Below are 23,175 nucleotides of genomic sequence, written 5' to 3'. Positions count from 1 at the left end.
CTAATGAGAGGCCAAAAGTGAGCAAAGAGAGGACCATCTTAGAAAGGTGTCCCTATTAATAAGGCGTGCAGGGTCTTACAGGACACACACTACACTCACACACACACACACACACACAGGGCCACCGAGAGAGGCTGCCTCTCAAAAAACCTCAGCGTGAGTCAGGATTGGTGTGAACTGCAAGGGGTTCAGGGAGTTCAAATCAACAAATTTCTCAGATGAGCTAAACGGCCAATTTTTCTTTCGAAACAGAGTTTGGTGGTTAGTCTAAATGACATGGGGGAATCTGTTTTTAAAGAAGAGCAGCCACTACGAGCCATGATTAATTGCCAAGCAAAACAAACAGAAAACAAAGGACGGACCAGAAAATGAGCACCAAGGGCACAGGGGAGGAGGGAACACAGCAAGCAGAATGGAGGGATGGGTGAGGCAAGACTGGTCAAACACACGGAAGGCCACCTCCGAGGGGCGCCCCCAGTTCCCCGCGGGGGTTGTTGTTTCTGTCCAGGCCCTGGTCTGAGTACGGCACAGAGTTCCCGTTACTAAAGGCCCGCGGGCAGACCTCCGGGGTCGCAGGTCTCTCCTGAGGGGGCTCTGAGATCCGGCTCAGCCGGGCCATGGTGAGCCGGGAAGACAGGCGTTTGGGCACCGAGGGCCTCCCCCCGGAGGGGGGTTCGTCCCGATGGGGCTGACTGGGGGGCTCTGGCTTCTGGCCCGAGAAGTCCCCAGGGCCAGGCTGTCTGAGAGGGTGCTGGAGGGGCTTTTTCAACCGAAAGGGGAGGGGGCTCATTAGGTAGATGTTCCTGAGGAGCGTGCCCTTGTCCCCCCGGGGATCCGGGCGCCAGTCGGGCCTCCGGGAGGCCTGCTGCTGCTCGTGCCTGCGGATGGTGGTGAAGCGGGTGTAGGAGGCCGGGCAGGTGCCCTTGCACTTGTTGAGACGGTGTTTGGGGAAGTCCCCGTGAACGCTGCCGCTGCTGCCCTCTCGGCTGTCGCTGGACACGTTGGAGCAGCGGTCCAGCTCGTCCGAGCAGGCGGAGAGGGGCTCGGAAGGCACAAGGCCCCGGAAGCCCAAGGCGGAGTCCACCATCCGGCTACACGTCGGGGAGGCATAGATGATGCTCCCGGAGCTCAGCCCGTCTACCTCCCGGGGCCGGAGCTTGGTTGACTCCAGGAGGGACTCGGCCGAGCGGGCGGACACGAGGCCGCTCCGGGCCAGCACGGGTGTAGGGGACTTGCTTAGCCTGCCGGACAGATCCAGGGACGGCATGGACCGGGACCGCTGAATCAGCTGCTCGAAAGCCGTGATGCGGGAGGAGACAGTGTGCTTGGGAATGTGCTCCGAGCCCTCCTGGCTGGTGCCCAGCTCGCCCCGGGCCAACGCCAGGCCGCTCCTCTCGAAGTGGGAGGCCAGATCCCGCACGCTGGAGGAGGAGCCGGACCCCAGGAAGAGTCCAGCCCGGTTGATGTGGTGCATGTCGCGGTAGAGCATGGTAAACTGCGGGCCGGCCTTCCTCGAGAGCGGACAGGGCCTCCTGGCGGCGGCGCCGAACTCCTGCAGGCTCAGCGTGCTGCTCGAGCGGCCGTCGTAGTCCCGCCGCGAGCGCATGAGCAGGTTTTCCACGCTGCCCCCAACTGGCAGTGGGAGGCCTCTTCTGGAGTCGTTCAAAGAACCCGAGACACAAAGATTCTCGCAGCTCTGAGCCTTTTCTGACGGCAGAAGGATGCTCTTCCTATCCTGCAAGAGAGCGCTGGGAGCAGAGAGCCTGGGTTTGAATTTGGAGGGTAGGATTTCTGAAATGCAGGCTTTCGCAGCGGACAGGGGCTTCTTGTGCTTACACCCAGGGCCTAACGCACTGCTACTGTGAACTGCTCGGCTATGAGCTGAAGATGAAGAAATCATGTGAGCATTCCCACCTTTACGATCCACTGGAAGCATGCAGAATAAAATAAACAGACCCATTAGGTTAAAGCTGAAAGCTGCTACAAAAAAAAAAAAAAGAAAGAAAGAAAGGGGGAGAGGGAACATGCTTATTTGTCAAAGGGTTTTGGTGGGGTTTTTTTTTTTTTTGGTTTGTTTTAATTTCCAGTCGATGTCCGGAAGCAAAATAATCTGTGCTGCAAAGCAGGTGCAAAGATGCAACAAAAAATGGCCACCCTGTTAGAATTAGGAAAAGCTCAGCTAATTTCTAAGAAAAGGGAACCAGAACAAAAAAGAGAGAGAGAGAGATGCTTCAGGGAGAGCAAGGTGGGGATTCAAAGGAAGGGAACTATTAAAACCAGAAAGAAAAATGGCCGGTGAGAAACTCAGGAAGGGGGCCGGGAGGGCTCAGTGACCTGGAAATGGATCTGAACAAGTCAACACTGATCCCGGTAGCTGGAGGTTTACTCTCGCTGCCATCACCCTAGGAATGGGTACAGATGGCCAAGAGACACCCCGATAACACTGTAGATGGGCCAGTCTTGCAGGCTACACCCCATTACCTTTAGTGGAGGCCGAGCTGGATGGCCGCTTGAGCCCACTCAGGCCCTGGAGGGGGATGTCTCCTCCTTCCAGGACACTTTTATAAATCTGCCTCTCATTCTCCAAGCTGGTGAGATCCCCCGGAGCCCCATCGGATTCCCTCTTCACCGCATGGAAGTTGGAAGAATATACACTGAGAACAATGAAATTTTTAAAAAGAGAAGGAAAAAAAAAAAAAAAACCACAGCAATTAGTATTTTTAACAGTTTTCTAAAAAGCACATTACCAGCTAAGGATAAGGAAACATAGCTCCTGGAATCCTCACCAAGCACAGTCCTTCCTAAACGGCATTCTTATTTAGCCACAGAGCTTGACAGACAACACAGGCCCTCGGGGGCCCCAGAATGTTCAGGAATTGTGTCCCAACAGCAAGGTACTCTGAGATGACTGCATTTGTACTTTCAAAGAATAACTGAGAATCACTGCCTGGGCACAGAGCAGGGTCAGACAGGAGGGGGTTCTGGGGCCCAATGACTGCACACAAGAGGAGAGAGTCAAGGACATAAGTGGAGCTTCTAACATGTCGCCAGCCAGAGTTGGCCATTTCAAGTCCAGCACCTGCGTAACTTTTCTAGGTTGTTCCTCACAAGTGCTTTGACCAATGAAGCATGAAATTGAACAACAAAAGGTAGTTGCCCAGCTGTCCTGGGTCTCCAGGAAAATCAGCCACCAAGTGCAACCGGAAACTGGCATTCTTTGTGCACTTATTCCATCCATTGCTTTCAAAATTTGTATTAGCACCTTAGGACATGCATTATGGAGTATCAACTATCACTTGTTTATCTTCATCTTGTTCAAAGTCTAGGTGTTTTTGCAAGTTACCACAAATCCTTTATGGAATGAGGTGGGGCACAGAAAAAATTAAGAGCACTTACTCACTGAACCCTCCCCTCCCCCTAATTCCAGTTTTCTATGCCTTCACCCACAGACACACTGACACGTGGGCATACTCACACATGTGTGCACACACACTCAGATCAGGAGTGACCCCCTTTCTCCCACAAAAGCACTCAGGCTCTCACTAGGCTGCTTTTCTGTCCTACCGAATTCCATTTACCAGTATCAGTATGGATTTTTCAGCTGAAAGATATAAAACAGCTTGATAACATTGATTCATTCCAATATTTTATTTATTCTCAGCCATAACCAGCTGCCTGACCTCACACCCCCTCTACCTCACCAGTTATCAGGACCCACCCCTACCCACAGCCACCCCACCTTTGGCCGTTATCCAGCCGTTATCACCATTTTTTCCTGCTTCCATCAGAACAACAAACCAGTACTCAGGAAACCTCTCAGAATGGATCTGCTCTAGCCAATTGTTTTCTTTCTGATACCAAAGCCAACATGCTTTTTCCAGATGTGTACACTTTGCTACTGAGGGGCTCCTTGTTTAAAAACAATATCTAAAACCTCTTGAACAATGTTTTAAAATATATCATCTCTATTAGATCTCCTAATATTGGAAAGGCATATCCTCTGTCCCACTTTCTCCAAGGGAAAACCGAGGACCAGAGGGGTAAAGGTATTTGCTGATGGTCACAGAGTTGTTGGGTCTTGCTGTGTTCCAACAGATCAGAGAGGATGGGGAAACCAGTCAGACTGATCGAGAAAGGGCCAGTCAGGACTAGCAGCCACAGATTACTCAACAAAACAAGTCAAATTCAGAAGCTCAGAGGAATCTTCTGGTACCCAGTGGTTAAGACTTGGCGACTTCACTGCTGAGGCCTGGGGTTCAATCCTTGCTCAGGGAACTAAGATCTTTCATGGTGTATGGTAAGACCGAAAAAAAGAAGCTTAGCCCTTGGTAGTCTGAGTTGAGCCACTTTGGGTTCGGAAAGAACAAGCCAGGAGGAGATAGCGTGGGGAACTCACCCCCTGACTAAGATGCAGAGCTGACTGCTGAGCTTCAAGAGGGATTCAACAAAAACACTCACTAGAAGGATAAAGTGAGAGAACAGAGTAATCATCTCAGGGCCAACTGTTTCCAAACATGCCACCAGGCGTGCTCTGGAGGAGGCAGGCTGGGTCCTGGCAGGCTGTGAGTCCAGCCTGGCACCCATGAGGAAAGTGATCAGCTGAGGCAAGCCTGCTATCTTGAAAAACTTGGAAACAATCCGTTTCTCACAGCCTCAGTTTCTTTCATCTGCAAAACTAGTAGGTATGATGAGACTGTCCACAAAATCCACCTTCAGATCCGTTATCTATACAGACATTTCTTTTGAGCTCCAGACAGACATTCAACTATCTTCTAGACATCCCCTACCGCATGATCCTCAGACATCTTGAACCCAGCCTGTTCCAAACCATCCTAGCTCTGTCCCTCCGTCTTCCTTCACCCAAGCCAGAAAGCCAGTAGAATCACCCTCCTTTTCCCTCCCCAGACCTAAGCAGTCCCAAGCCCTGCTTATTCCCTGTCCTGGACCCAGTCACATGAATCCTTCTGCTCTCTTCCCCGCTGGGACTGCCCACGACTGCTCCACTACACTTCTGCAGGAAGTACACTGCCACTGCCCAAGTCTCCAGTCCTCACTTCCTCCAGTCATCTCTGCAAATCACTGCCAATGGTATTTCTAGAGAAGATCTCAATTTGTCATTCCACTGCTCATTTTATTCACTCTACAAATATTTACTGAGCACCTACTAAAAGTCAATCATTCTCCTAGGTCGAAAGTAAACAGAGGGCAAAACAAAGATTTCCTACCTCATGGAGTCACTGTTCAAAACAATTTAGTGTTTTCAGGGGGAAAAAAAAAAAAAACTGTCTCTAGACTTTGGGGAATCTAGACTATCTTAGGGGCTTCCCTTTTAGCTCAGCTAGTAAAAAATCTGCTTGCAGTACAGGAGACCTGGGCTTGATCCCTGGGTTGGGAAGATCCCCTGGAGAAGGGAAAGACTACCCACTCCAATATTCTGGCCTGGAGAATTCCATGGGCTATACAGTCCATGAGATCACAAAGAGTCAGACTCGACTTTCACTTTCAGACAATCTTAGAGTACTGCATGCAAAACATTTTTTGTATTTATAATATAATGCGACTGTCATTCACTTTTTTACAATATTTTTTAAACTTTTATCTATTTGGCTGTGCTGAGCCTTAATTGCAGCATGTGGGATCTTAGTTGCCATAGGTGAACTCTTAGCTGTGCAAGTGGGATCCAGATCCCTGACCAGGGATCGACGTTGGGTCTCCTGCATTGGGAACATAAAGTTTTAGCCACTGAACCACCAGGGAAGTCCCTGTCATTCACATTTTATTTGCTGCTGCACGATAGAACCTTTCTTTGATTTTCCTCTCAAACACTTCCTGGGCTCCATCTCTGAATTTACAACACTGCATTCTGATTGTCATGTGAAAGTGAAAGAAAGTGAAGTCGCTCAGTCATGTCCGACTCTTTGCAACCCCATGGACTGTAGCCTATCAGACTCCTCCGTCCATGGGATTTTCCAGGCAAGAGTGCTGGAGTGGATTGCCATTTCCTTCTCCATGTACGATCATGTAATTTTCCAATGACACTTTTCCTTGAGGCCAGGCAGTTTATCTTATGCATCTTTGCATGCCTGGTGTCTAGCACTGTTGTTCAATAAATACACATTGGTGGAATAAATGATTCAATGCAGTTAAATGCCAACATGCACACAGATTTCTGACATTTTTAAGGCCCAGGGAAGTTTCTAATCACTCATGTAAATCTACCCTAATGATTTGTGTTTTGATCTAAAATTAGATTAAGGGGGAAAAGTGATTTCTCTAGTACACCATCACCACTGAAGAAAGAGCAGCTTGTTCTTGAGTGCCACCTGCTGGCCAAATAAAATAAAGCTCTTCAGCAAAAAAAAAAAAAAAATATTCGTGCCAAAATGCTAAGTCATGATGAAAATGATGAGTAGTCTACACTGTTGACTTACAGATCTGATAACTCCAGGGAAATAAAATTCAAAATGGGATATACACTATGATCACAAGTATGAAAGATACTTTTTGAGATGAAAGACTGACAGCTGTATTAAGATATTTGGGGTCATGGGTGAATTTCCTTCTCTCTCTTCCCAGGTTCTTTTCACATTGTGATAAGGAATCATGCTAATAAAATTCTAAACTGCAGTCTGCTCAAGATGTGAAAGTGGATTTAAGACAACACCATCACTTCTTACGGACTGACCACAGAATTTTTGATCCTGGGCCATTTGGTGACTTGTCTTTCACTGCTGCTTAAGTTAAGTCAAGTCTTGACAACATTTCTTTCACATATGATTCGTTTTCACAAGCTGCCTGCCTCAGTGCTAAGCAAGCTGGATTCTAATTAACTGAGATTTATAGGTGTATTCATTTATTCAGCAAACACTTACTGTACACTTTCCTACATGTCAGGCCCTGCACTCAGGCTGATTCGTCCCCAACTGCAAACACCGAAAAACCTTACTCATTTGAACAAACTGGGAGAGAATCAAGCCTGAATTACTGAAAAGTCCCCACAAGGAAGAACAGCAGGAGGGAAAAGCTCATCTATTTCTGTCAAGATGAGAACTGGGCTATGACTGAAAAACAGAGGTCTTCAGAGACCTATTTCCATGATACAAACAGAAAATGAAAGTTGCTCAGTCGTGTCCAACTCTGCAACCCCATGTAGTCCATGGAATTCACCAGGCCAGAATACTGGAGTGGGTAGCCTTTGCCCTCTCCAGGGGATCTTCCCAACCCAGGGATCAAACCCAGGTCTCCTGTATTGCAGGCAGATTCTTTATCACCTGAGCCACCAGGGAAACACAAGAACAGAGTACTTGATAAATTAACACATCAAATAGCTTTATGTACACAAGTACTCAGAGTGTCTGAGAGCAACTTCCTCTTTTAAAAAGCCTGCATGGAGGGGATTCTCTGGTAGCTCAGTGGTAAAGAATCCACCTACCGATGCAGGAGACACAGGTTCAATTTCTGGTCCACGAGGATCCCACATGCTGAGGTGTGCCACAACTATCGAGCCTATGCTCTACAGCCTAGGAACTACAACTACTGAGCCTGTGTGCCTACAGCCTGTGTTCTGCAACAGGAGAATGTACCGCAATGAGAAGCCTGCAAACCACAGCTAGAGAGTAGCCCCTGCTTGCCACAGAGAAGTCTGTGTAGTAACAAAGACCCAGCACGGCCAATAAATAAATTTTAAAAATTATATATATTTAAAAAGCCTGCATGGAAACTTCCCTGGTGGTCCAGTGGTTTAGACTCTGTGCCTCCACTGCAGGGGATGTGGGTTTGATCCCTGGTTGGGGAACTAAGATCCTGCATGCCATAGGGCACAGCCGAAAAAACATTCTTTATGCCCTCAATCCTGCTCACTTACTATTACACAAATGGCTCCTTGTTTTTTCTTTTTTTAGTCACTCAAAACAGTAAACTCTAGCATGCCTTTCTTTGGTTAATTTAACACCCAGTTTTGAATCAATATTGGTGCAGATGAGAGTTTATAGAGGGCACCAGTAGAGCTCAGCAGTTCCCTGGCCTAGCATGTCATTGCTCCTACGCTGGTGGTAGCTCTGCCACGCACAGCTGCGGAAGCCAGGCACACACTACCTTCACGTGCCTGTTTCCTCACCGATAAAATGCAGAATAAAAATAACAGCTGATCCGAGAATGCTGAGGACTAAATGAGGTAAAGTATAATGCAACGCTAAGCACAAGACTTGGCACATAGTTAAGTGTGCAAACAACCATTCAAATTCTTTCATTCAAGACCTGTTCATTGAAGATCTGTGTTCTTAACAGCCTGTGGAAGCTGCCTTCTGAATACTTTTAACCTCTACAATCTATTTTATTCAGTTGCCACATTGCCTTTTTATTTATTTATGTATTTTTTGGCCCTGAAACTATTAGGGGGCTATATGTTATGCTTCTATCAGAATACCCGGCATAAAGCCTTAGATCATTAGAAATTCAGTCAGCCAGCCACCTGAAACACACTCACCAACATACCCTAATCCCAGATGATTGACTTTCAAATGAAACTACTCTTGCAAAATGTCTTCCCTGGCCAGATATGATAGACTGGATATGCCCAAGTGACTGTAATATTTGACCCCCAAATCCATAAACTCAGCATTCACACCAAGTCAGGCTTCTATCTGCTGCACAGCTGAACTTTGCTCTGTGCAGAGTTACCCAACCCAAATGGAACAGCGAATAATAGTGAGCCTTTCCTCCCCGTCATATTTCAGAGTGAGATACAGATTATAATCTCATGGTGACGAGAAGCTGCTTCTACCCGAACAGTCCCCACATCTACTGGGTGCACCAGGCACTACGGGTATGCAGTCCTTACCCTCATGGGGTTCACAGTTTATTGTAGTCACAAAAACACAAGAGCACCAGTCAGGTATACAGGCACAGAAGGAAGTGCCAATAAGAGGTACCAACACGTTTGTAAGGGGGTGGGGCAACAACGGAACATTTCCAGCTGGGTTGACAGCTGCATAGCTAAGTATGGAGAAGAGAAATCTTGGAGAGGATGTAGGTTGGCTTGGGGGAGGGGAGGGGAGGCCGGCAGTCACCCTATGAGGAAGTGCATGGCTTGTGCATTCACGAGCCAGGAAGAATTCCAAGAATTGGTATAGGGGAATAAACCCAGATCTCGGAGAATGAAACAAGTTGGCCCCATCTTTCCTGTGACAGGTCCAGCCTGAAGACTTCACCCCCCTCATTCCAGTCACCTTTATACCAGATGCACCTCAGTCACACACCCCTCCCCGCTCCCAGTAATCAGCTTCTCAATTCAGACAAATAAGCTTACAGCCAAAGGTAAAGAAGCCAACACAGGGAAAGGCTTATCAGAGGTAAGATGAAACATCACAACATTAATTCGGAAAAGGAAGAGAAAAAAATAATTTTAAGACTATAATTGCTACTTATCACCAAACTGTACATCATTCGAAGGAACTAGACTGAAACAAACGAAACACAAGCCTTCCCATTTTGGACATTTCATACATCAAGCCATGTAAACAATGATAACTTACTATCCAGGAGGCTCTGAAGAAATGTCTGGAGTCGGGCTGACTGCTGAGCTCTGTAAACATCAAAAAAAAAAAAAAGACTTACTTTGACTCAGTTATTTCAAGCCAAGGGGAAAATAGAGAAGTCGCTTTCTTGTCCTAGTTTAGATGAAGCCGTCCGGGAGGCAGGGAGCCGAACTGAGCTGGAAAGGGCTCAGTGCAGGTGGACAGCAGTGCTCTTTCTCTGGGAGGAGGATTTCCGGGCTTTTGCCTCCCGGGGGCTGCACCCAAGGCTCTCTGCGTGGGTCAGGAGACGGCCCACTCCTCATGGGTATCTCCAGTCGCAGGCCCACTGGGTGGATGGCCCACCACTTCGCAACATGCATTAGTGACATGGACAGCACCTTGCACCAGCTTATCCCCAGCCCTCGGACCCCTTGCCAAGCCCACCAGACTTCGTCATGCACCCAAGTGCCACGACCAGAGAGTGTCACCCAACACTTCATCAGGTACATAACAAACCAAAAAAAAGCATTTAAAAAGACCATACTTCTAGATCATTCATTTACCCCTGGAAATGGGGAGCAATGCCTGTTTCACTGAGGAGAGCGTGTTATCAAATGACAGGCCACTATGCAAAAGAGAGAAAACCAAGAGCTCTATGCAGATAAAAAGCAGCATAATTACAGAGCTTAGGGTGTCTATCATCTTGCAGAAGGAAAGGCAAAGGGTGTGATGTATTTGTTTTTAAAATAACATGGTAGTTGAATAAGTCAATGTACAGCTTCACTTTTAAAGACGCTTCGATCTCTGCTAATGACCACTTCAAGAACAAGCTCTCTGGAAGAGAAGAGGCACTTGGGGAAAGGAGAGAAAGAAAACAGCAGGAGGAGGAGAAGGAAGAGGTTGGGAAAGGAGGCGGAGATGGTGGGAGGGGAGGCAGCCTTCTTTGGGGGCTCACGCCGGCTGTCCTCTGGCCCTTACCCCCAGTGTTCCTGGGAAACCACTGCTCTCCCCTCCACGTCCAGCCCCTGTGCCCACACTGGCCTCTCCCACCCATCCTCTCCTGGAGCCTCCCACCCTCGGCACCTGCCCATGACAGGTTTCCATGGTGGAAGAGCTTCGGCACAACCCTGATGAGTCCTCTGGAAACACCAGCTTCCTGCCTTCCCCCCTCACAGGTTGTCAGCCAGCGCCATACCTCTAGGGGCTCCCCTGATTCTTTACCACATAACTCTAGCTCCCATCAACTACTTTCCTGGGGACCTCTAAAGTGTTTAGAAGCCTGCTGGTTATCAGATGCACTGACTCTCCCTCAGAGTCTATTTTGGGGAGACCCTTCAGTCAGCTCTCACGTTTCCCCCACCTTTCACATTTCCTCCTTGCTGTTTTTCTCTGATCCCCCTCCTCTGTTCTCTGTCAGACAAGATCCCCATGGGGGGCTATTGGTCCCCCATCCTCTCTCTCCCTTCAATCCTTGCTCCGCTCCCAGGGCTTCACCCAGCACTTCTCTTCGGGTGACTGACTGACTTTCAACGCCCCTGCCTCTCATCTATTTCCAACTGTTGCCTGGAGAGCCCCATATGATCCACAGCCAACACCTCAGACATACCTGAAACTACCTCCTTCATCTTCCTTCTGCACTTTCTCCCCATCTTTTCTTATGTGACATACTGACATCCCCATCCCTCCTGCTTCCTTCCCCGAACCCGACACTTGTGTCTCCTATCCCTACCCTCAGTTCTTTGTTCTTTACACCAATTAGTTAAAGTGTCTCACTGTGGGACTTCCCTGGTGGTCCAGGGGTTCGGACTCTGCAGACTCTGTGCTTCTAATGCAAGGGGCAAGGGTTCAATCCCTGATCTGGGGGCTAAGATGCCACATGCTGTGTGCCCCCATTAATAAAAAAGAGAGAGAGAGAAATAAAGGAAGTTTTGTTTTTTTTTTTTAATTAAAATAAGGCATTGGCTAAATAATTCTTTTAAAAAAGGTCTCACTGCAATTTCCTCTGTGAGCTCTCTCTCATATCCACCTCCCCCTGGCTTCCCGCTGGTGCCACTGGAGCACAGGCTCTCGCCCCTGCACGCCCAGACCGCTGTGGCAGTCTCCTTGCCCTCTCAACCTTCAACTGGAGGTTTTCCCTTCAGTTCAGCCTCTTGAGAGTGACGACACTAAGCTTCCTAAAACACTTCCTGAATTACATCATTGACTGGAGGGAAAAATCAATCATCCCATTAACCATATTTTCTGAGCCTCTATAACCCAGGGTCAACCCTCTTTTCCCAAACCTGCCTCCCACTATTATCACCCAAAATGTTCTATTATAGCTGAATTCATCTACTTTATTCCTGAATCTATATTAAATATATTTTGTGCCTTCTACCATGCCTCCAATGGATGGCCCCCACTTTCACCAGGTACCTAAATTCCATCCATTCCTTAAGATCAGGCCTAACTCCTGATAAGTCTCCCCTGATTTTCTGGAAGATTTCCCCCTCTCCTGAGCCCTGAGAGCCCACAGTGGTCATTCTGCTCTTACCAGGCACTGCTATGTACTACTGGAGCTCTTTTATTTATGAGTGTGGTTAGCTGCTGTGTTCTTGAAGGTAATGTGTCCACTTTTGTGCCAACTTAGAACCTCTCTCAGCACATCTCACATGCCTTAACTAAGGGCCATGGGTAACACATAACTGAATCAGTGTCAAGATGACCCATCCATGCAACCTCTTCAGGCCCACCTAGCCACAGGCAGAGCTGTGGGTACCAGATGCCATCTCTGCCCAAGGGAGGCTGCCATGAGCTCAGTAACCTCTGGCTGCTGTCCATCCTGGCACCTGTTGCAGAACCACTCTCCCTAGGCTACTTTGAAAAGAGTGCCTGCTGACTGGCTGGGGCTCCCGTCCTGCCTCTTGGCTCACTTCAGGACTTACCTACAGCCACAATTCTCCTTCAAAACCAGCTCAGACCTCCATTCCCACAAGAGCGACAGCTGCTGCCAGTCTTTGCCCTGGGTGGAGACTCAGCCCCCTACCTTCCCCCCGCCCCACCCCATCACCTATCCGCCTGGTTGCAAGCACTGTTGCTCATCTTCTGCACTCCCCTGGGCCTAACCCCTGGTCCCTGCAGGCTAACTCTGCCTTTGGGGACTCTGGACTCCCAAACGCTAACTCCTCTGCATCTGCTTACAGTTCCTTCCCCCGTCTTATCCTGGCCCCCTTGGCTGTAGACATAATCACCCGGTTTGAATCTCTGGCTCTATGTGACTTCACACCCAAGTAACCTATACTGGTGGCCTGACCCTCCTTGTCTCAGTTCTGTTTAAGAATAACGTGGTCTGCAAGCATTTTCCATGTCTCCCGCCACAGTCTGTGGATGTCCTAGCCTCTTCAGCAGTGTCCGCATTCCTTTTTATTTTCTGTAAAGATATCCTTTCCTGGTAAGAGTCTCCTTTGTTTTGTCAGGCAGCCATGGGGAGCCGTTCTCCAAACATTTGGTATTTTTCTTTCCCTTGGGAGCCCATTTATCTTGGACTCTCTTTTCTCTCTGACACATCCCTTAATAAACCACACTGGGACATAGCTCCCTGTAAAAATATCAATGCAGGCTGAGTTTCAAATGCATGTGGCCAGGCTGTCTGGCCTCCGGAGTACATTTTCTCATTAAGAACTTTCTGACCTTGCAAATTACAAATACTACTACTCTGACGGTGCCGTCCACATAAGAGGCACTTGATTCACGGCGGCTATGTTTTTGAAAATGATCTCTGAGGTTTGTATCTCCCAGGCTGCAAAAAATATATGGAAGTTGCCCACAAAAGGCTCCCTGAAAATTCAGAGAAGGTATACACCCAAGGAGGCAGAGGGGAGCTGTAAGGGTGACCCCTTGAAAGCAAAGAAAGAGGATGGTAAGGGCAGGGGAGTAGTTAAATCACCAGCCAGTCTGTGTATGTATGTATGTATGTATGTATGTATGTGTGTGTGTGTGTGTGTGTATATATATATATATATGAAAAATCCCCTGTAAGGAAAATGCCAAGCTCAAAAAAAAAAAAAAATCCAAGCAAAAATTAAGTTAGGAGGTAAGGGGATCTAAACCAGGAGTCAGAGAGCCATGCAGCTTAAAAATAACCAACATAACCATTCATCACCCTGACTACATCAAAAACCACAGAACAAAGAAGAGAGCAAAGGGAACTGAGGGCATGAGAAAAACTCAGAAATACCTGTGACAGGTTTGTACTGGGTGCTTTATTAAGTGTCTCCGTTTTTTCTAAATCTGCCTCTAATTCTTTTTGGCAGAGGTTGAGATCAGTTTCTAGATTAGTCTGGTTCAAGAAAGAAAAGATGGGAAAGAGCGTTTTAGTTAGAAGGAAAGGCAGACAGCATGGAAGGTTACATTAGAAAAATGAGTTTGTTTAGTATCATACATTAATAAGGCAAAGATGGGCATGACTAAAATACAAGAGCTTACTAGAAATGAGTTAAAGGCAGGAAAACCGAGAATGCAGCATTAGGCAGAGAGAATATAAATCCTGTGGCAATCAGAGCTCCAAAACGCTACTCTACTTGCTAAAGAGAGGAACTACATATACCACAAAAACCTACCTTTGAGGAAATACCTATTTTTCTCTCTTTTCAGAGTATGGTGACTCTGACACATACTATATGTCAGTAGAATAAGTAATTGCTTTTAAAACCTCTACGTATTAGTATAAGTCTTAGAGACTTTGTTAAACTGTTTTATCACCAAGCCAAAAATGAAAAGTTATAATCAAGTTTTTTCAAAAAAAAAAAAAAAAACCAGGGGAGGGGGGAGTAGGGGATTTATTAAAAGAAAAACACCCCACAACACACACACACTAGTCAGGCCAGAGCATACACACAGCCCGCAGGAGGAGCACAGCGGAATTACCTTTCTATCCTCTCTAGGAAGGATAGAGCAGTCTCCAGGAGTATAATCCCATATCTTTTTGGGAGGCTGACGGGAAGCAGAGGAGGAAATGAAGAAATGAGCATAAAGACATAAAGACAAACATGGAGACCGGCTCAAACAAAGAGGGGCAACACTAGGAGAACTGTCTCAACACAGAAAAGTGAACTAAAAACAGAAGGAGCAGGCACTCCGCCTCCTGAGGCTGCCTGGGGACCCCACAGAACTCTTGGGAGCTGGAAACGTGAAGTGGGGGGTTTGTTTCTACATCTAGATCTCAGGGAAATCACTGTTGGATACGAAATAATGAAAATTTAAATAGAACAAAGAAAAAGCATTAACACCAATTTGAATGAAAATAGAAACATTTCAATTCCACATTGTTCTTTTCCAACAAAGACGGACACTGTGAGCCTACACTTTGGAGGTAGTATTTCCCACTGTAAACTTTATCATGTCTTCACAAATGTGTGAATTTGGAGATCTGACCAAGGGTCAGTAAATAGTGCTAAATGTGCTTTCTGTGATTTGTGGCAAGGAAATCCATGTACAAAATGGATGTTAAATGTTGTGCTGTATAATTAGACAATTTCATTAGATCATTTTTTTTAATCTTTTACAGTTTAACAAGACTTGATAACATTGCTGACGGTAGAGTCAGACCTTCCATCTCTCTTAGAAGAAAGAGTTTATACTTTGAATTTAAACAGTGAACTGTTAAGGTTATTTTCATTTTCTCCTTTCACTCTTCTTGTTAGAATGAGCTGCATTCCCAAAGTAGCAATCTGCCAGGAGAACTGTTTTAAGGGGGATCCAGAGTGTGTGCACTTAGCTGCTTAGTTGTGTTCGACTCTTTGCAACTCCATGGACTGTAGCCCATCAGGCTCCTCTGTCCAGGAGGATTCTCCAGGCAAGAATACTGGAGTGGGTAGCCAAGCACTCCTCCAGGGGATCTTCCCAACCCAGGGATTGAACCCAGGTCTCCTGCATTGCAGGTAGATTCTTTACCATCTGAGCCACCAGGGAAGCCCAAGAATATTGGAGTGGGTAGACTATCCCTTCTCCAGGGAATCTTCCTGACCCAGGAATCGAACTGGGGTCTCCTGCATTGCAGGTGGATTCTTTACCAGCTGAGCTACCAGGGAAGCCCCAAGAGGGATCCAGAGGAGAGGACATCTGGAAGTTACAAGGTACATCTAAACCTGCAATCTCTTTCCCACTCTGTAAACCTTTTTCTTCTGCCTGCTTAGACTTGAAATTTCTTACACAATGACCTCTGAGGACACGAGTTCATTAGTAACTCCTATCATTCTGCACAAATTTCATCATAACTCTATGGCAGCATTCAAATTAGTTTTACATTTCACCTTGAGCTTACTTACAGAAATCACATCAATTTTGTTGAAATTTTATGGGGAGGGAGGAAGAAGAAAAAGCTGACACCCGGGCCCTTTGTAATGAATGTATAGATGAAAAGTAACCTGATTCCAAGGTGCCTTCACCACTAACATCAGCAGATCAGTAACGTGATCTCTGTACGCTTATATTCTGCAATTTGTTAAGTGTCACTGACAATTATCACTCATCTTTAAGCACTTAATACACTTGAATCTTATTGGGGATGGAGACTTTTTCAAGTCACTGATGGTAGCCCTACTCATTTACTTCCTGCAAAATATTAGACAGTGCTTACAAATAAAACTGGTTTTAAATCATCCTCCCTGAATGGTCCCTGAAGTCTTAAATCAGTGGATACTCTACAATTCGTTAGATCTAAAAGGTATCATAGTCAGGGTTTACTGAAGCTTCAGCTCACTAAATCAGGGTGGCTCTAAGCGAAGGGGCTGAGGAAAAAAGATGTGCAGGGTAAACATCTACAGTTCTGGCTGGCTTTACTGCTGGGAAGTGGGTGCTAGGTTCACGTGGAATAAAAAGGAGAAACGATGATCCACACGTTTTGACTGGAGTTTTAACTTCATTCTGCTCCCAAATGACTAAAAAACCCTCCAAAACAACTTCCATGGTTTATACCCCTTTTATTTCTATCTCTTACTCTTTAATGGCACAGAGCTGATTGGGGTAGGAGAAGTGAAGAGAAGAAAACAATTTCTCCCCATCACATCGTCCTCTCTGGGAGTACTATCCAGGTATCAATCTGGTTCAACCAGGTAACAAGCTCACCCTTATGCCTCACACCATAAGGACCTGTTCATCTCAATGCTATTCCTCAGGATATGGGCATTGATTAAGCTATTTTGGCAAGTCTTCAAAACTATCATCTTTTATGACTTTAAAAGACCTACACAAGAAGTAGTCGTCCCATTTAAGAAATCTAAGATCTATGTAAGGAACATTCTGGCTTCAGAGAAAATGGCATTTTGGAGAAAAGCATCTCTAAGTCTTTAAATAATTAAAAGTCAGTTGGGACAATAGGGTAGGAACACAAATTACAGGAAGGTCCCAGTACACAGATGGACTGTTTTCTCAATATTTGTCTGAATTGGCTGTGTGGTGTTCAGACTACCATTTCCCATGCTGCTGCTAAGTCGCTTCAGTCGTGTCCAACTCTGTGCGACCCCACAGATGGCAGCCCACCAGGCTCCCCCGTCCCTGGGATTCTCCAGGCAAGAACACTGGAGTGGGTTGCCATTTCCTTCTCCAGTGCATGAAAGTGAAAAGTGAAAGTGAAGTCGCTCAATTGTGTCTGACTCCTAGCGACCCCATGGACTGTAGCCTACCAGGCTCCTCCGTCCATGGGATTTTCCAGGCAAGAGTACTGGAGTGGGGTGCCATTGCCTTCTCTGACCATTTCCCATAGAAACAATTAATTCACTGAGCTATTCACAGAGCCTATCTAGGCACACTGTGACTGAAATGCTGTCAATTGCTAACAGAAAGAGTATTAATTACAATGACAGATTCAGTAAAACAATAAACCAGTCACAATTAACTAGAAAAAAATGGCTTCATAACTTTCCCTAAAAGTTAATATTTCAGTTAAACTAATTATTTGGCAAATGAGGAGATGGCTAGAAATTATAGATTCTCAACAGGGTTTAAAAAAATCAATGGCACAGGCTCCTTATTATCAACAATTTAATGCTATGACTTTCTCTTAATATTTGGCATTTTTTACTTTGTAATATAAATTAGTCTTGGTTTCCGCTGCCTCTAGGTGTTGTGCATGTGTGATGATTCCTCTTCTTTGACTTAAAATATAATGTTTAATTATAGCCTCACCAAAGACTTAAAATTCTGGTTTCCCTCAGGGGAAAAAAATACCTATAACTGGAGTTTATGAAAAATTGTTAGTTGTAGCTAATCCTGGATAATAAATGGGATTTTTGAAAAAAATAATAAAGCTAATATCACTTTCTTTCTCTGATGAAAGTATGGCATTATTATTCCATGTACTAATCATCGTCTCTTTTGGGGGGACAGGAGGAACACATTCCCAAAGGTTTTTTCTATTGTGACACAACTGAGCAGGTTTTAATAAAAAGAAAAAGGTTAGGATATTGCTAAAGTCTGCACGTGGAAAAGACTGTGGGAGGTCGACTTCATTGATGTGTGAATGGTGGACAGCAGAGAAAAAACAGACAGCGGAGAAGTGAGGTGTGCACCAAAGCTTCGGGGAGGGGAGGAGACTGGGCACACTTTGGGTTGGATGCATCCCTCGCTTCTAACCACTAGGTGGCACTGTTCATCCAAGGCTGCCTGGCAGATAGTAGGTGACAGAGAAGACGAGGTGACTGCCTGTTCCTACAAATGGAGTGTTTACAAGCCAGGTGCTCCTAACTCTGAAAATGCCTGAACATTCCAACAAACCTCATCATGGCCAAATCAAATGAGCCACTTCAGAGCACCAGCTAAATTTCTCTGTCTTCATCTTCATGAAAAGTATACTATGAAATTTAACATTTTCTTGAACTATAAAGTTATTGCTATCTACTAAAAAAAAAAAAAAAACCCACAACTATTATTCTAAATCATGTGATTCAAATGCCAGATTCAATGCTTAAAGTCTCACATAAACATCTAATAAAATGTTTTATTTTTATACACTTAATCCCTCTACCTGTAAATTCTTTTTGCAGCTGTCATAATTGAGACTTTAAAGTAACTGAAATTTTAAAGTCAGTTTCCAGTCATGTCCAGTGGAAAAATGAGCTCAGTTCTCCCTTCTGTTTGATACTCCTTTGGGTGCAAGGCCAAGAAAATCCTCCCTGAAGCACCAAAAATCAATTTGTACCAAAGCCAACTCAGATACATCACAGGGAATTTGCAGGCTATTGGGCTGAATACTAAGTTTGCTAGAAATCCTAACTCTCATCTTATAATTTTGGGAAATAGTATCCCTACCTCATAGAGATCATTCCCTAAAAGTTGCCTGTAACAGGGTAGCATTCTCAGACCACCTGTGCACAGAAAGGCCCTTTTCCTTTTGCTTTGTCACTTCTCTTACATGTGTGTTTCTAAAATTTCTATTTAAAACAGGAACAATGTATATTTCTCAGTGTATATGCTTTTTCCTGCTTATCTTCAGCACACTGTGAAGCCTTTGTTCAAGGGACTGAACCGAAGCCTAATGCAATCTACAAGGTGTGTGATATTTGTTGCTAGTGGTGAGAGGTCCTAAGACAAGCAATGATTTAGCCGTGTCTCCCTGAAATCTTCTAGTAAGAAATACTTCCCAGAGCTCACTGTCCCTTCTTGGTGAAGTAAAGCAGTGGAAAGCTCACAGGTTGTAGTGAGAACAGACAATCCCACCACTGACAGCCAATGAAGCTGTTCCCCACTTCCTGAACTCTTTACAAACAGATCTGATTCTTTGGCAGCAAAAATGCATCAACAGCATTATTTAAAAAGGTGTCTATAACCACTGAAGCTATTAAACTTACCGGTTTCCCAAACTCCAATTCCGAAAAGAATTTATACCAAGGTTCATTCTTTAAATCTATCTCTTCTGGGCTTATATCCCGACTCTATAGGGGTTGGTGACAGGGAAATGGAAGAAAGAGAAGGATAACATTATGCAGAGATTACATAGGAACCGGCCAGTAGAGATGCAGTGGTTTCCAGAAATATATAGCACCTGCATTCAACAGCAGCAATCATTTTTTTTTTTTTTTACAGACATGAGCAAAATCAGGAGCTGAAACAGGCAGGAAAGGATGTGTTTATGAAAACAGGCACACTGAGGTAGGCAGCAGTGAAGGAATTGTTCATTGGTCTCCAGGCAGAGGGACGCATATGGAGAGCACTGTACCCCACAGCTGCCCTCTCAACACATCTGAACACGGGCATGACAGTTTTCCCTGGTAATTGTCAGAGTGGTGGGAGAAAAGAGAGCCCCTCTTTCCTCTTTCCAAAGAGCTAAGAGTTATAAGCAAATAACCCGGTGAACACACCAAACATTTAGCCATCTACGCCAGATGAGTAGAGCAAACACTTTTTATGGGCTAGTACAGTTTTAGTACTTATTTGCAAGGCTGTCTTCAGGTTTTCAAAAATCAACACCAAATACTGACAGTTTTATAAAAGCCAATTTGTTAATACTGCATCTTTAATGGCACATGAGTAGGTGAGAAACCAAGTCCCACACAGAGTAAAGTGAAAGATGATGTAAGTAAAAACAGAAGACACAAGTGAAAAAACATTTTAAACAAGCATCCATGGGGGATGAACACAGACAGATATACCTTGTGCTTTAAGAGATAAATGTTAAAGAACTGGGGGGAAGAAAAGGAAAAAGCTGAACAAGACAGATAACAGTACAACACGGGGGAGAAACTTCTGGGTTATGTTACAAAAATAAGTTAGCTTTCTCATTTTATACAGCTCTAAGAGGTAATGCACAGACTGATAATTTGATTGCTTGGGATTTCATGTTTCGTCAAATATTTATAAAGTTCTGGTACCTTGCTCTGTGGAAGAGCATATGTTTCTGGAAATAATTAGTTGGAAAATGAGTGTCTGGAAAGCAAATCAGTTTCCCTTTAATAAACTGGAGATATGATCACATCAGATGAAAGTGTTAGAGGCTCACACAACTTAATTCTTATGTGTATATGTTTCAAAAAATCTTAATAGTCACAAAAGAGAGAAATGGTGATATCCTGACAATATGAAATAGAAAATACACATTTTCCATTGAGATTGAAAACATCGTAAGAAACATCATGCCCTCGGGAACACAACATATAGAAAGGAAACCGCACGTCCTGTGGACACATCTCCAAGTGACTTCTTCACAAAGCAGTTAGTTGAAATGGCTTTTGCAGCTTGTTGAAATGGCTGTAAACTTTCTTAGCGACCTTCACCAGTCTCTAACATCCCTATAAGGATCTTTACTATTATTTCTACTTCTGCTTTAAACCAAGGAAGATCTGATAGATAACTTTTAACTGAGATTAACTGAATAGAAGTTAGTTGAAATCAAAGGAAGATATGTATTGAAACAGTCTGTCCTCTTGCATCCAGACTAAACCTTCTTCCAATTGTCTTTAGGGGCAGAGGAGCTTAAAATCTGGAGAATGTGTGTTCCATCTCAGTGGATTCTGTAATCCTGTAAATACTGGAATCTATATTCAGCGAAATGAGGTGCAATCCTGACAAGGACACCACCATTTAGGAGGGTCAGGTTAGACATGGGGACACCCTAGGTCCTTGTATGATGGGGCTTCATGAAACCTATTTCATGTTTATTACTTTAAAAGACTACTTACAAACTGCTCCCTGGGAATAATTTTGTTGTTTTTTTTTTTTTTCCCCCTATTTTTTCAAAATAAAGTGTACCAACTTTTTCAGAAAACTGCCTGAATGTCCTGGTACTCAGTTCTGAAAGAATCAACCCATTTTATTGTCAAAGGTTGTTCACAGATTGTTTTATTACCAAGGTTAATGATGGGTTGAGAATTGAATCAGGAGGCATGTCAATCAGCTTGCACCCAGAGCAGCCAACCTTAGCCCTTGGAGCTGCCCAGCGAGAAAGCTAAAGAGGTAATAAATACCACGTAGCACTTGATTCTGCACTGATAACTCCTTTCTAGGTCCAAGCACAGAATGGACAAATAGGGGACTGTCCTTCCGGATGGAGAGCAGGCTGTCTGTTCTGGCAGGCAGAGCGGATTCCACAAAGCCAGGCTGAGGTCTCTGCGACAGGGAGCTATCTTTTCCCAGCTTGGCAAAATCCTCAGAAAAGGCAGGGGACTCATGAGGAAAATGCCTGATCGCTCAGAAGAATGGTTCTGCTGCTTGGACGGGAGCCGGAGACTAGCTTCAGACTGTAATTAAAGAATCTGAATGTGGCGTGTTCATTTACATGGCACTTTCTTATATTCACAGATCTTTTTCACCCACATTATCACATGAGTGACCCTCTCATTCAATGCTCCGGTGAGGCTGGCAGGCCAGATAATTCCATTTTACAGGTGAAAACACTGGTTGTTCAGAAAAGTTAAGTGATGCCCCCGGACATAAGGCAGTATCTGAATTTGAACTTGGAACTCAGAAACCTTTCAATTCCTAGTCCAGTGCTGCTTACATTTCTCATACTCCCCAGGAGAAGGGGGTAGAGCTGCTGAGTTTGAGGATGATACCAAGCTAACATAAGGGCATGTCACAGACTTGAAAAACCAGGAAGGAGCTCAAGGTGACTCTGAACTGGGAAGAAACTAAGTTGGGTAAATCCCCATGTTTTACACTTTCAAATAAATATTGTGCTTGTAATAATGATTTTTACATTTGTCCTTCTCACATTATCCCTATGGGAGCAGGAACCCCAACATCTAACCCAGGGCTTGGCACATAAATGTTATTCTACAAGCAGACCCTTGAACAACCTGGGCCTCAGGGATGCGTGCAGTTAAAAATCCTAGTATAATTTACTGGCCCTTAGTATCCAGGGTTCCTCCACATCCACAAACTCAACCAACTGCAGTCGTGCAGGGCTATAACATTTACTACTGAAAAGAATCCACAATTAGGTTGACTGTGCAGTTCAAACCTGTGTTGTTCAAGGGTCAACTGTACATATTTATTGAATTGAGCTGAGGTTCAGTTCTGTAAGGGACTTAGGAGGGAAGTATGTAAAAGGACCATAGCCTGAAAAAAACCTATTTCTGACAAAGCAGGGACCAACCAGTACCTCTCCAACTCCAAGACCAGAAGAGAAGAAAATGGGCCCATACTACAATAAGAGGGAGGCCAAACAGTAATAAACAACTTCATATGAGTTTGTCAAATAGCTCAACAGGTCACCACGGCTTTGAATCTCCTGCGAGTCTTCTGAAGGTAGCACAGTGTTTGTCTGGGACGCTGTGGGTTTGCTGCAGGGACAAGATGAATGCTAAGGCAATCTTCACAGCCTACCCATCAGCCCTCTGTGCGAACAGGACAGATGTGCCTGTGAGGTCCCAGTTCAAACCGCCAGGCTTAAGCAGACCCAAGCACCTCCAGCTGGAAAAACACTGGGGGGAAATAGGGATTCTCCCCCATAGAAAAAGATGTGCCTTTCTGGGAGAAAATTTAGATTCTCTATCTGTCTCTAATTAGTACACTTATTCACAGCTCACCACCACAAAAACGTGTGCGCATGCACAGGCGTGTGAGTGTGGTGGTGGTGGCTGGGGAAGAAGGGGCCCCTCAAATTCTGGCAAACCAAACACTGAAACCAAAAGGCAGGACTCACACTGAAACTCCCATTCCAACTTATCTGTTCGTGTGGCAAAAACAG

General features: G+C 45.1%; 1 protein-coding gene across 50 annotated transcripts in view; it reads right to left on the bottom strand.

Moving 5' to 3' along the window:
- SORBS1 (sorbin and SH3 domain containing 1) overlaps positions 1-23,175 on the bottom strand; it is a 234,403-nt gene that overhangs the window by 34,859 nt on the left and 176,369 nt on the right. For 30 of the 50 annotated variants that reach the window (XM_070363623.1, XM_070363628.1, XM_070363639.1 and 27 more), the window contains 5 exons: positions 19,340-19,423; positions 14,421-14,486; positions 13,732-13,833; positions 9,534-9,583; positions 2,482-2,654 (listed from right to left, as the gene is read on the bottom strand). In XM_070363623.1, the coding sequence (XP_070219724.1) occupies positions 2,482-2,654; positions 9,534-9,583; positions 13,732-13,833; positions 14,421-14,486; positions 19,340-19,423 (475 nt within the window). Of the gene's footprint in view, positions 1-459; positions 1,927-2,481; positions 2,655-9,533; positions 9,584-13,731; positions 13,834-14,420; positions 14,487-19,339; positions 19,424-23,175 lie in introns of all 50 variants that reach the window. The other 20 variants (XM_070363634.1, XM_070363652.1, XM_070363670.1 and 17 more) reach the window with 3 other exon arrangements.

Source organism: Bos mutus, chromosome 26 (assembly GCF_027580195.1).
Source record: "Bos mutus isolate GX-2022 chromosome 26, NWIPB_WYAK_1.1, whole genome shotgun sequence".
Taxonomy (NCBI): domain Eukaryota; kingdom Metazoa; phylum Chordata; class Mammalia; order Artiodactyla; family Bovidae; genus Bos; species Bos mutus.
Note: the sequence above shows the minus strand (reverse complement) of the source record. Positions and strands in the feature narration are given on the sequence as shown.